This window comes from Corvus moneduloides, chromosome 29 (genome assembly GCF_009650955.1).
Source record: "Corvus moneduloides isolate bCorMon1 chromosome 29, bCorMon1.pri, whole genome shotgun sequence".
NCBI classification, from domain to species: Eukaryota; Metazoa; Chordata; class Aves; order Passeriformes; family Corvidae; genus Corvus; species Corvus moneduloides.
Genome location: NC_045504.1, coordinates 2,975,109 through 2,988,268, shown reverse-complemented (window position 1 = coordinate 2,988,268; position 13,160 = coordinate 2,975,109). Strand labels below are relative to the sequence as shown.

The window sequence follows — 13,160 nt, the reverse complement described above, 5'->3', positions numbered from 1 at the left end:
GAAATGTTTCGGAAATGCCAAAATAAACATTCCCTGGAGGGAGGGGAAAAAAAGCAGATTCCTTAAAAATTCAATAATAAATAAATTAATAACTAATAAATTGATGAATTTATTCTCATTAGGGGCCATTTAGAGAATCCCAGCTGGAATTAGGAGTGAAATCCTGATTTTCCAGGAAAAATAATCTTCTTCAAGAAGGAATTTTTTTGGTTTTTTTCCATCCAAAAGAGCCACAAAATATTTTAAATTTGCTGAGATTCCTTGGGAGAGAATTCCCTGCAGATCTGGAAATTTTGCCCAAAATCCCGAGTTTTTAAACCAAAACTCCTCCCTCTTCTGCCATTCCCAAACTCTCCCTCTCCAGGCTGGAAAAAATGGGAAAAATATGGACTAAAAAGGAGAAAATCGGGAAAGAACAGGGGGAATTCGGCCATGGAAGAACTTTGGAAGTTTCCCCCGGGCATTTAAGGTGGACTTTTGTCCTTTCCGTGCCCTGGATCCTCCCCTTGGCCCCTCCTCTCCCAAATCCCACCCCTTTTTTCTGGATTTCGGACCCTGTCCCGGCGGTTTCTCCACAAAAATCCTCCGGAGTTCCCGGAATTTCCACTCCCAGCCCGATCCAGGATGGGTAAGAGATCCCGAAATCCCCGAAATCCCTGGATCCCACCAGGATCTGCTGCTCTGGGCTCCCGGGGGGTGGAATTCCAGCTTTTGCCTGGATTTAAATATTCCTTTATTCCCCCAAACCCTGTGGTTTTAATTAGGAGCTTTAATTCCTTCATTAAAATCAATTTTTCCTCAAATTAATTGGGATTTTTTTAATCCCTAAACTTCTGAAAACTGGGAAAAACTCCTGGACTTGCTGCTTGGGAACAGGAAGAACCCTCAGGAAAATTCTTAAGGTTCAGAATTCAGCTTTTAACTGATATTTCCCATTTTTATGGGATAAATCCCTGATTTCCAGGATATTTTCCTTGTTTTTTTGAGGCTAAAACCTTGGATTTCCGTGAACTTTCACTTTTGGCTCCGTGGAAAAAGTGGGAGGGACTAAAAACCGGGACACTCTTTCTATGGGAATTGTTGGGAAATTTCCCAGGGATTTCAAAACAGAGGGAAAATCATAAATTTGGGGATGAAAAAATGATAACTTTTGGGATAAAACCCAGCCAAAAATGAGGAATTTCACCCACCAGGAATGTGTAGCCAAAAATACCATTATTCCAAGCAAAAATACCCTGGGTTTCCTGGAATTTTTTCACTCCCAAGTGGAATTTTTTTAGGAATTTTTGGCCCCAAGGTCCTGGAAGTCGATAAAAAGCTTTGGGAATGATTGATACACCTGGAAGGACCTGGGAGCTCCAAAAATGGGGAATTATGGAAGGAATGAAGTCCTGGAATGCTCTGAAAAGTGAACTCCTTCAATCTCCTTGGGAATTTGGGGTTTTGGGGGAAAATTCCTGGAATTCCTGGATGGTTTTTGTGGCTTCTCAGTTGTTCTAACTTGAATTTTAATTGGATTTTTCCCAAAGTTAAATCCGGATTTCCCTCCCTGGAATTTTGAATATTTTGATACTAAACCCTCGAATTCCAGAGAAATTCCCGTTTCTCCAGCCCCTGCTAAAATCCCAAAATTATCCCTCCTAATTTGGCACTTTGGGACAACTCAGGGACCCAAAAATTGGGATAAATTCCAATGTTTTATTCCCTGGAACGTGCAAATCCAAGGCCTAAACACTGGGATAAATTCCAGTGTTTTATTCCTCATTACCACCTAAAAGCCTGGAACGAGCAAATCCAAGGCCCCCAGATTCCCAGGATTTTTTGAGGCTGGACTTTCGGAAGGATTGGGATGTGGAAATGATGGAATTTTCCCCCTTTTTTCCCTTTTCCAGCAGGAAAATGTGGAGCGTGTGGGCCGGGCTATCCCAGTCCTCTGGAGGCCATGAAAGGCAAGTGCTGGGACAACATTCCCAAATCCTGGAATGGGATTGGGATTAGGGGGGATTTGAGGGGAGAGAAAATGGATAAAATGTATAAAACCGTGGAATTTTGGGATAATTAATCCCGAATTCTGCCCCCAGGGCCCCGGGAGCAGCTCCTGTACCTGCCCTGCATCTACCGGAACACCGGGATCGACATTCCCGACTTCCTGGCCACCGTGGACGTGGATCCCAACTCCCCACACTACTGCCAGGTACGGAAATCCGGGAAAATCCGGGAAAATCTGGGAAAATCCGGGAGAATCTGGGATCCCAAATCCCCCCAGAGCTGCCAGGGACTGGAATCCAGGAAAATCCAGGATCCCAAACCATTCCCAGGTGGATCTGCATCCTTCCTCCTTCCCTTAATTAAAAATCCCATTAATTAGAGCCATTCCAAGATTTGGGACCCATTCCATGCCACTTCTCCTAATAAATCCCATCCCCATCCAACTCTTCTCCCACCATTCCCAGTAATTTTCCCGCTCTCCCAAGCTTCCTAAATGACAAACACGCCGAGTGTTGAGGGCAAACCTGGGATTTTGGAGGCCCGTCCCTGTTTTTCCAGGTGATCCATCGGCTCCCGATGCCGAATGTGGGGGATGAGCTGCACCACTCGGGCTGGAACGCCTGCAGCAGCTGCTACGGCGATCCCACCAAAGCCAGGAACCTCCTGGTGCTTCCCAGCCTCATCTCCTCGCGCATCTACATCGTGGACGTGGGCTCGGATCCCAGGGCTCCCAAACTCCACAAGGTTTGGAGAAATTGGAATTTTTCCGCTTTTTTTCCTGCTTTTCTCCCCGCTTCTTTTTCCCTGATTTTCCCCCTTTCTTCCCCCTTTTCCCTCTTTTTCTCCCTTTTTTCCTGATTTTTCCTTTTTTCCTGCCATTTTTTCCTTTTCTTCCCCTGATTTTTCCTGATTTTTCCATTTTCTTTTTTCCCCCTTTTCCTCCCTTTTTTCCTGATTTTTCCTTTTTTCCTGCCATTTTTTCCTTTTCTTCCCCTGATTTTTCCTGATTTTTCCATTTTCTTTTTTCCCCCTTTTCCTCCCCTTTTTCCTGATTTTTCCTTTTTTCCTGCCATTTTTTCCTTTTCTTCCCCTGATTTTTCCTGATTTTTCCATTTTTTTCCCCCCTTTCCTCCCTTTTTTCCCTTTTTCTCCCTGATTTTTCTGTATTTTTCCCTGATTTTCCCCCTTTTTTCCCCCCTTTTTCCCCCTTCCCCCCCTTTTATCCCTTTTTGTCCTTTTTTTCTCCTTTTTTCCTTCCCCCCCCCTTTTTTCCATTCCTTTTCCCCCCCCTTTTTTCCCCCTTTTCCCTGCGAACATTCCCAAACCCTCCCTCCCACTACCACAGGATCCCTCCAGCTGCTCCCACACATCCCCGGCCATAAATCCGCATTTCCCAGCCCTGATTTCCAGGACTTTTCCCCCTTTTTGCCGCTTCCAGGTGGTGGAAGCTGAGGAATTGTCCCGCAAAGGGAACGCGGCTTTTCCGCACACCTCGCACTGCCTGGGCTCCGGGGAAATCCTCATCAGCTGCCTGGGGGACGCTGCTGGCAACGGGAAAGGTCTGGATCCTTCCACATTCCATGGAAACCCCCCGCGCCTTTTATCTCTCCATCCACAGGCTCCAAAATGCCCGGAATATTTGGGATTTCCCTGCTTTTTTAGCACGTGCCAGCGGTTCTTCGTGGAGCTGTAAATTCATGTCACGATTGATTATAATTATAAATTATAATTATGAATTAAAATTATAAACGATGGGAAATCATTTGAGGGGTTCTTATTATGGGGAAATATAAAACCAGGAAGGACAAAAATAACAGGAAATAACTTCAGGAATTATTCCAGGAAAATACGGAATTTTTGGGAATGATTGTTGGTAATCGTGAAATTATGGGAAGGAATTTTAGGGATTGTTATTCTAGGAAAATACGGAATAAAGAAAATACCAAGAGTAAAATGGTGGGAAATAATTTTAAGGATTATAGGAAAAAGTGAAATTATAGATTAATTAATTAATTATAATTAATAATTATAATAGAATTATTAATTATTAATAATGCATTGTAATACTTTATAATATTAAAAAATTAATAATAATCATAATAATTAATAATAATAATTAATAAATAATAAAAATTAATTATTATTAATTAATAATAATTAATTATAATAATTAATTAATGATTAATAATTATTAACTAATAATAAATTAATTAATAATTATAATAATATTAATTATTTTTAATAATAATTAATACTTAATACTTAATAATTATTAATTAATAATTAATTGGATATTAATAATATTTAATAATTAATGATTGATTATAATAATTAATTAATGATTAATAATTATTAACTAATAAAAAATTAATTAATAATTATAATAATATTAATTATTTTTAATAATAATTAATAATAAATTGGTTATTAATAATAATTAATACTTAATAATTAATTATAATAATTAATTACTGATTAATAATTAATACTAAATTAATTAACAATTATAACAATAGTATTGATTATTTTTGATAATTATTACTAATTAACAATTAATAATTAATAATAAATAATTAATAATTAATAATTAATTGATTATTAATAATCGTAATTAATAATTAATTATAATAATTAATAATAATTAATTAATAATAAATTAATTAGTAACTATAAGGATATTAATTATTTTGATAATAATTAATAATTAGCAATTAGCAATTAATAATTAATAATTAATTGATTACTAATAACAATTAATAATTAATAATTAATTGGTTATTAATAATATTAAATACTTAATAATTAATAATAATAATTAATTGCTAATTGATATTAATTAATTAATTATTATAATAGTATTAATTATTTTAATTAATAATTACTAATTAACAATTAATAATAATTGACCGATTATTAACAATATTTAATATTTAATAATTAATTATAATTAATAAATAATAATTAATTAATAAAAAATAATTAATAATTATTATAATAATTATTAATAATTAATGATTGATGATTAATAATTAATAATTAATAAATAAATAAATTAATAATTATAATAATATTAATTATTTTAATAGTATTAATAATTAATTATTAGTAATTAATAATTAATAATAAATTGATTAATAATAATATTTAGTAGTTAATGATTAATTATAATAACTAATTAATAATTAATAATAATTAATTAATAATAAATTAATTAATAATTATAATAATAGTAAATATTTTAATTAATAATTAATAATTAAGGAGTTATGATTAATAAATAATTTATTATTAGTAATATCTAATAATTAATAATTAATTATAATAATTAAGTAATAATTAACAATAATTAATTAAAAATAAATTAATTAATGATTATAAGAATGTTAATTATTTCTAATAATTAATAATTAATGATTAATGATTAATAATTAATAATAATTAATAATATTTAATAATAATTAACAATAAATAATAATTAATTAATAATGAATTAATTAATAATTGTAATAATATTAATTATTTTGATAATATTAATAATTAATAATTAATTAAGAATAAATTAATAATTATAAAAATGTTAATTGTTTTTAATAATTAATAATTAATGATTAATAATGATTAATAATTAATAATAATAAATAATAATAAATTAATAATAAATTAATTAAAAATTATAATAATATTAATTGTTTTTATTAATAATTAATAATTAATTGATTAATAATACTTAATATTTAATAATTAATTATAATAATTAATTACTAGTTAATAATAAATTAATTAATAATTATAATGATATTATTAATTACTTTGGTAATAATCAATAATCAATAATTAATAATTAATTGATATTAATAATATTTAATAATTAATAATTAATTAATAATTATTTTGAATTAATAAATAATAAAAAATTAGTAATTATAAGAATGTTAATTATTTTTAATAATAATAAATAATGATTAATAATCAATAATAATTAATTAATAATAAATTAATTAAAAATTACAATAATATTAAATATTTTTAATGATGTTTAATAATTAATAATTAATAATAATAATTAATTAATAATTAATAATGATTAACTAATAGTAAATTAATTAATAATTGTAATAATATTAATTATTTTTAATAATGATTAATAATTAATACTTAATAATTATTAATTAATAATTAATTGGTTATTAATAATATTTAATAATTAATGATTGATTATAATAATTAATTATAATTAATAATAATTAACTAATAATAAATTAATTAATAACTATAATAGTATTGCTTATTTTTAATAGTAATTAATAATTAATTGGCTATTAATAATACTTAATACTTAATAATTAATTATAATAATTAATTACTAATCAATAATAATTAATTAATAAAAAATTAATTAACAATTATAACAATAGTATTGATTATTTTTGATAATGAGTAATAATTAACAATTAATAATTAATAATTAATAATTAATTGATTATTAATACTAGTAATTAATAATTAATTAAAATAATAAATAATAATTAATTAATAATAATTAATTAATAATTATAAGGATATTAATTATTTTTATAATAATTAATAATTAGCAATTAATAATTAATTGATTATTAATAACAATTAATAATTTATAATTAATTGGTTATTAATAATATTTAATACTTAATAATTAATTATAATAATTAATTACTAATTGATATTAATTAATTAATTAATTACTATAATAGTATTAATTATTCTTAATAATAATTAATAATTAATAATTAACAATTAATAATAATTGATGGATTATTAATAATATTTAATAATTAATAATTAATTACAATAATTAATAAATAATAATTAATTAATAGTAAATTAATTAATAATTATAATAATTATGTTTAATAATTAATAGTTAATGATTAATGATTAATAATTAATAATAATTAATAATGTATAATAATTAATAGTAATTTATAATGATTAACAATTAATAAAAATTGAATAATAATAAATTAATTAATAATTATAATAATCTTAATTTTTTAATAATGTTAATTAATTATTAATAATTAATAATAATAAATTGATTAATAATAATATTTAGTAATTAATGATTAATTATAATAATAATAAATTAATTAATAATTATAATAATATTAAATATTTTTAATAATAGTTAATAATTAATAATTAATGGTTGATAATTAATAGTTAATTGATTATTAATATTATCTAATAATTAATAAATTATAATAATTAAGTCATAATTAATAATAATTAAAAATAAATTAATTAATGATTATAAGAATGTTAATTATTTCTAATAATTAATAAGTAATGATTAATAATTAATAATTAATAATAATTAATATTTAATAATAATTAATAATAAATAATAATAAATTAATAATAAATTAATAATAATTGTAAAATATTAATTATTTTAATAATAATTAATAATTAATAATTAATTGATTATTAGTAATAATATTTCATAACTAATGATTAATTATAATAATTAATAATAAATTAATAATAAATAAATTAATAATTATAAAAATGTTAAATATTTTTAATAATTAATAATTAATGATTAATAATTAATAATAATTAATAATAATTAATAAATAATAATAGATTAATAATAAATTAATTAATCATTATAATAATATTAGTTATTTTTAATAATAATTAATAATTAATAATTAATTGATTATTAATAATACTTAATATTTAATAATTAATTATAATAATTAATTACTAATTAATAATAAATTAATTAATAATTATAATGATATTATTAATTATTTTGGCAATAATTAATAATTAATAATTAGTAATGAATTGATATTAATAATATTCAATAATTAATAATTAATTAATAATTATTTTGAATTAATAAATAATAAAAAAATTAATAATTATAAGAATGTTAATTATTTTTAATAATAATTAATAATGGTTAATAATCAATAATAATTAATAATAAATTAATTAAAAATTACAATAATATTAAATATTTTTAATAATATTTAATAATAATTAGTTATAATAATTAATTAATAATTAATAATAATTAATTAAAAATAAATTAATTAATGAGTATAAAAATGTTAATTATTTTTAATAATTAATAATTAATGACTAATAATTAATTATAATTAATAATTAATAATAATTAATAATAATTAACTAATAATAAATTAATTAATAATTATAATAATAATTTTAATAATAATTAATAATTAACTGATTAATAATAATATTTAATAATAATGATTAATAATTAATATTAATTAGTAATAATTAATAATTAATAATAATTATTAATAATAAATTAATTAATAATTATAATAATATTAATTATTTTTAATAATACTTTAGACTTAATGATTAATTGATTATTAATAATATTTAATATTTAATAATTAATTATAATAATTAACTACTAATTAATAATAAATTAATTAATAATTACAATGATATTATTAATTATTTTGATAATAATTAATAATTAATAATTAATAATTAATTGATTATTAATAATATTGAATAATTAATAATTAGTTATGATAATTAATTATTAATTACTTTGAATTAATTAATAATAAAAAATTAGTAATTAAAAGAATGTTAATTATTTTTAATAATTAAAAATTAATAATTAGTAATTAATAATAACTAATAATGATTAATAATCAATAATAATTAGTAATAAATTAATAATTTTAATAATATTAATTACTTCTCATAATAATTAATAATAATTCATAATAATTAATAATTAATAATAAATTGATTATTAAAAATAATATTTAATAATTAATGATTAATTATAATGATTAATTAATAATTAATAAGAATTATTTAATAATAAATTAACTAATATTTATAATAACATTAAATATTTTTAATAATAATTAATAATTAATAATTAATGATTGATAATTAATAATTAATTGGTTATTAATAATATTTAATATCTATAATTAATTATAATAATTAATTAATAATTAATAATAAATTAATTATTAATTATAATGATATTAATTATTTCGATAATAATTAATGATTAATATTAATAATTAATAATTAATTGATTATTAATAATTATATTTAGTACTTAAGAATGAATTATTATAATTAATTAATAATGAATTAATTAATAACTATAATAATATTAATTATTTTGATAATAATTAATAATTAATAATTAATAATTAATAATTAATAGAGTATTATTAATAATAATTAATAATTAATATTTAATGATAATAGTTAGTTAGCGATTAACAATAATTCATTGATAATGAATTAATAATTATAATAATATTAATTCTTTTTAATAATAATTAATAATGATTAATTATATTAATCAATAATAATTAATAATTAATTAATAATAATTATAATTATTAATAGTATTTAATAATTAGTAATAACAAAAATTAATTGTATTAATTAGTAATTATAATAATTAAATTAATAATAATAATAAAAATGAAAATAATAATAATAATGAAAATTATGGGAAATGTTTTAGGAATTATAGGAAAGTGTAGAATCCTAGGAGATTATTAATGATGACATTAAGAAATTATGGGGAATAATTTCCGCAGTTTTTGTTGTAGGAAATTTCAATTCTTATAGGGCAAAACTATTGTTAATAATAATGATCAGGAAAAGGAATGCAAAGAAACGGAGGGAAATGGAAGGCGGCAATGCGGAGAAATGCAAATATCGGATTCTTTTGCTTCCTTTCAGGCTCCTGAAACGTCTCCTAAGCCTTTGTTCTGGGAATTGTTTCCAGGCACTTTCATCCTCCTGGATGGCGAAACCTTCCAAGTGAAAGGCAATTGGGAAACAGGAGGGAGAATCCCAGCCCTGGGCTACGACTTCTGGTACCAGCCCCGGCAGCAGGTCCTGCTCAGCACCGAGTGGGGCGTTCCCGGGATCCTGGCGCAGGGATTCCGCCCCAGGGATGTGGAGCAAGGTCGGTGGGAAATCCCAGAAAATTCCCTTGCTGAGCAAAAATCCCTGGAAAAAAAAACCCACTTTTTTACGGCAGGAATTTCAAGAAAAAATGGGATTTTTGAGAGCAAAAATACCTGAAAAATTCCATTTTGGAGAGTGGAAATTCCTCAAAAATTCAATTTTGGTGAGCGAGAATGCCCAAAAAAATTCAGGTTTTGAGAGTGGAAACTCCTGAAAAAATCCACTTTTGCGAGTGGAAATTCCTGAGAAATTAATTTTTTAAGAGTCCAAATTCCAAAGAATTTTCATTTTTGAGAGAGAAAATTCAAGAAAAATTCCATTTTTGAGAGTGGGAACTCCTAAAAAATTCCATTTTTGCATGGGAACTCCTGGAAAACTCAATTTTTAAGAGCAGAAACTCCCAAAATATATTCCATTTTTGTGAGTGGAAATTCCTAAAAAATTCCATTTTTGAGCATGGAAATTCCTGGAAAACTGCATTTCTGAGCGTGGAAACTCCCAAACAATTCCATTTTTGAGCGCTGCGACCCCTAAAAAACTCCATTTTTTTGGAAAGAATCCTGTGTTTTAACCCCCATTGCCCCCAAAGCCCGCACCAACCTTTAACTCCCTGTGAAAACCGCCAGATTTGGGGAATATTTTGGGAATATCCCTCCCCGTTTCCCCCTCGCCAGGGCACTACGGGCGCCACATCAACGTGTGGGACTGGAGCAGCCGCTCCCTGCTGCAGGAGATCGATCTGGGAAAAGGCTCCATCCCGCTGGAAATCCGCTTCCTGCACGACCCCAGCGCTTCCCAGGGATTCGTGGGATGTGCCCTGAGCGGGGAGATCCAGCGCTTCTACAAAACCCCGGTGAGTTCCTGGCAGTTCGGGACGAAAGGGAGCCGGGAATTGGGGATTTTCCATGGAATTCCTCGGTTTTTATGGAGTTCTCCGAGGTTTTATCACTCTGGGATTGTGGGAAGGAAAAACCATCCAGGGACATCCCGGGGACATTCCCACTGTTCCAGGGGGGTCCTGGACACTCCCAGGGATGGGGAATCCGTGGAATAACCTGAGCCAGGATCCAGAATTTATCCCTAAAATCCAGCCTAACCCAGCCCAGGGAGTCCTGGAATGGTTTGGGATGGAAAAAGTCCTTAAAGATCCCTAAAATTCCAATCCCAGGGACATTCCCACTATCCCAGGCTGCTCCAGAGATGGGAAATCCATGGAATCACCTCTCCCAGCAGCTCCCTGCCCTCCCAGGGGAGAATTCCTCCCTGGATATCCCACTGGGAATGTCCCCAGTGTCACCTGGAGGCTTTGGAAGCTCCGGGAAGACCCGAAGGGAACGGAATTCCTTGGATTTGTTGGATTTTCTCCTCCCAATCCTGGCTCAGCTTCCCTGAGCTCAACAAATCCAGGGTTGGGAGCTGGGCTTGGATCATCCCTCCCAGCTGCAGATATTCCATGGATTTTGGGAATTTGGGGAATTTTGGGATAACGATTCCGTGTTTTCCCTCCCTCAGGAAGGGAACTGGGCAGCGGAGAAGGTGATTCAGGTGCCCAGCAAGAAAGTCCAAGGATGGCTCCTCCCGGACATGCCAGGTCAGTGAGAGCGAGTTTGAGGAAAATTTGGGAATTTTCTCATGGATCCAGAGCAGATTTTGGCCAAATTTGATCCTTAAATGGCAAAAAATTCCCAATTTTTGTGGTTTTTTAAGGGAGAATTCTGGGATGAGCAAAGGAGCCCTGCGGTGGGAGGGGGATCTGCTCTGTGCTTGAGGTGGGATTTTCCAGGAAAATCCTTGGAATGTGGGGCTGGATGTGCTCAGGAATTGTGGGAATGCTGGAGAACCCTGGAATGATCCCAAGGTCAATTTTGTTTCTCCCAACTTTTCCAACCCCTTTTTTTTGATGCTTCCAAATGGGAATTTTGGGGTTTGGGGTGTCTCTGGTCCCTCCCATTCCCTGATTTCCCTCTGGAATTCCCCCGGGAAGGTCTGATCACGGACATCCTGATCTCCCTGGATGACAGATTCCTGTACTTCAGCAACTGGATCCACGGGGATGTCCGGCAGTACGACATCTCCGATCCCAAAAATCCCAGGCTGGTGGGGCAGGTGAGGAAAAACGGGAAAACACTCCCAAAAATCCAACTCCAAGCTCATTCCCTCCTTTTTTTAACAATTAAATTTGGATTCATTTTGGTTTTTCCCATGGAATTTGATCGTTTTCCAGGTTTTTCTGGGAGGCAGCATCTCCAAAGGGGGAGCGGTGACCGTGCTGGAAGATCGGGAATTGCAGGATCAGCCAGAGCCTTGCGTGATCCAGGTGAGTTTTCCCGAATTTTTCCCAAATTCTTCCCTCATTTCGGAGATTTCTGATGTCAAAAACCCCGGCTGAGGTTGTTCCTGCCTGGATTTTCCTTCCTGAGGGATGGGTTCATCCCTAAAATCCGAATTTTCCCTCGGAAAGAAATAGTGGAATTAGTAAAGTTGGGAAAAACCTCCCGGCTCTCCCAGTTCAACCATTAACTGATGGTTTTTTCCATGGAAAATTTTGGGCTGGGGATAAAAAAATCCCTTGGACACCCCCAGGGCAAGGAAATGTTGGCATTTCCACCCCTGGAATTCCTTGGAGAATCTCTGGATGTGGCACTTGGGGAGTGCCACAAAAAGGAGGCAAAAACAAGAAGCAGGAAAGGGAATTCCTGCCAAAAATTGGGGAAAACACTTGGATTTGATGATTCCTGGAGGGCTTTTCCAACCTTAATCCCACAATCCTGTAAAAAAATTCCAGAAAATTCCAAATCCTTCATCCTTTTTTTCCTGACTCATCTCCAACGACTTCAGGCCTCCCATTCTGAGGCAAAAATTCCCCCCCCCCAAAAAAATCCATTTCCTCCCTAAAAATACGGATTTGCCGCTCCGGAATCCAGGATTTTGGAATCTTTTCCCAAAATTTTAGGGAAAGAAGATTCCCGGGGGTCCGCAGATGCTGCAGCTGAGCCTGGACGGGAGGAGGCTCTACGTGAGCACGTCCCTGTTCAGCGCCTGGGACCGGCAGTTCTACCCTGAGCTCATCAGGTCAGGGACTTATTGATTACTTATTGATTACTTATTGATTAGTAATTGATTATTTATTGGTCAGTAATGGATTAGTAGTGGATTAGTAATGGATTAGTAATGGATTAGTAATGGAT

The 13,160-nt window shown here is 28.9% G+C and overlaps 1 protein-coding gene across 11 annotated transcripts in view; it reads left to right on the top strand.

The window, feature by feature from the left end:
• The window catches only part of LOC116436383 (methanethiol oxidase-like), a 43,153-nt gene that overhangs the window by 1,882 nt on the left and 28,111 nt on the right, over nt 1-13,160 (top strand). For 5 of the 11 annotated variants that reach the window (XM_032093469.1, XM_032093468.1, XM_032093467.1 and 2 more), the window contains exons 1-3: nt 360-628; nt 1,893-1,949; nt 2,082-2,172. In XM_032093469.1, coding sequence (XP_031949360.1) covers nt 375-628; nt 1,893-1,949; nt 2,082-2,172 — 402 coding nt within the window. In that variant the 5' untranslated portion in view covers nt 360-374. Of the gene's footprint in view, nt 1-359; nt 629-1,892; nt 1,950-2,081; nt 2,195-2,547; nt 2,734-3,427; nt 3,549-9,787; nt 9,971-10,646; nt 10,826-11,484; nt 11,564-11,956; nt 12,079-12,196; nt 12,290-12,925; nt 13,045-13,160 lie in introns of those variants that run through there. The other 6 variants (XM_032093477.1, XM_032093472.1, XM_032093470.1 and 3 more) reach the window with 4 other exon arrangements.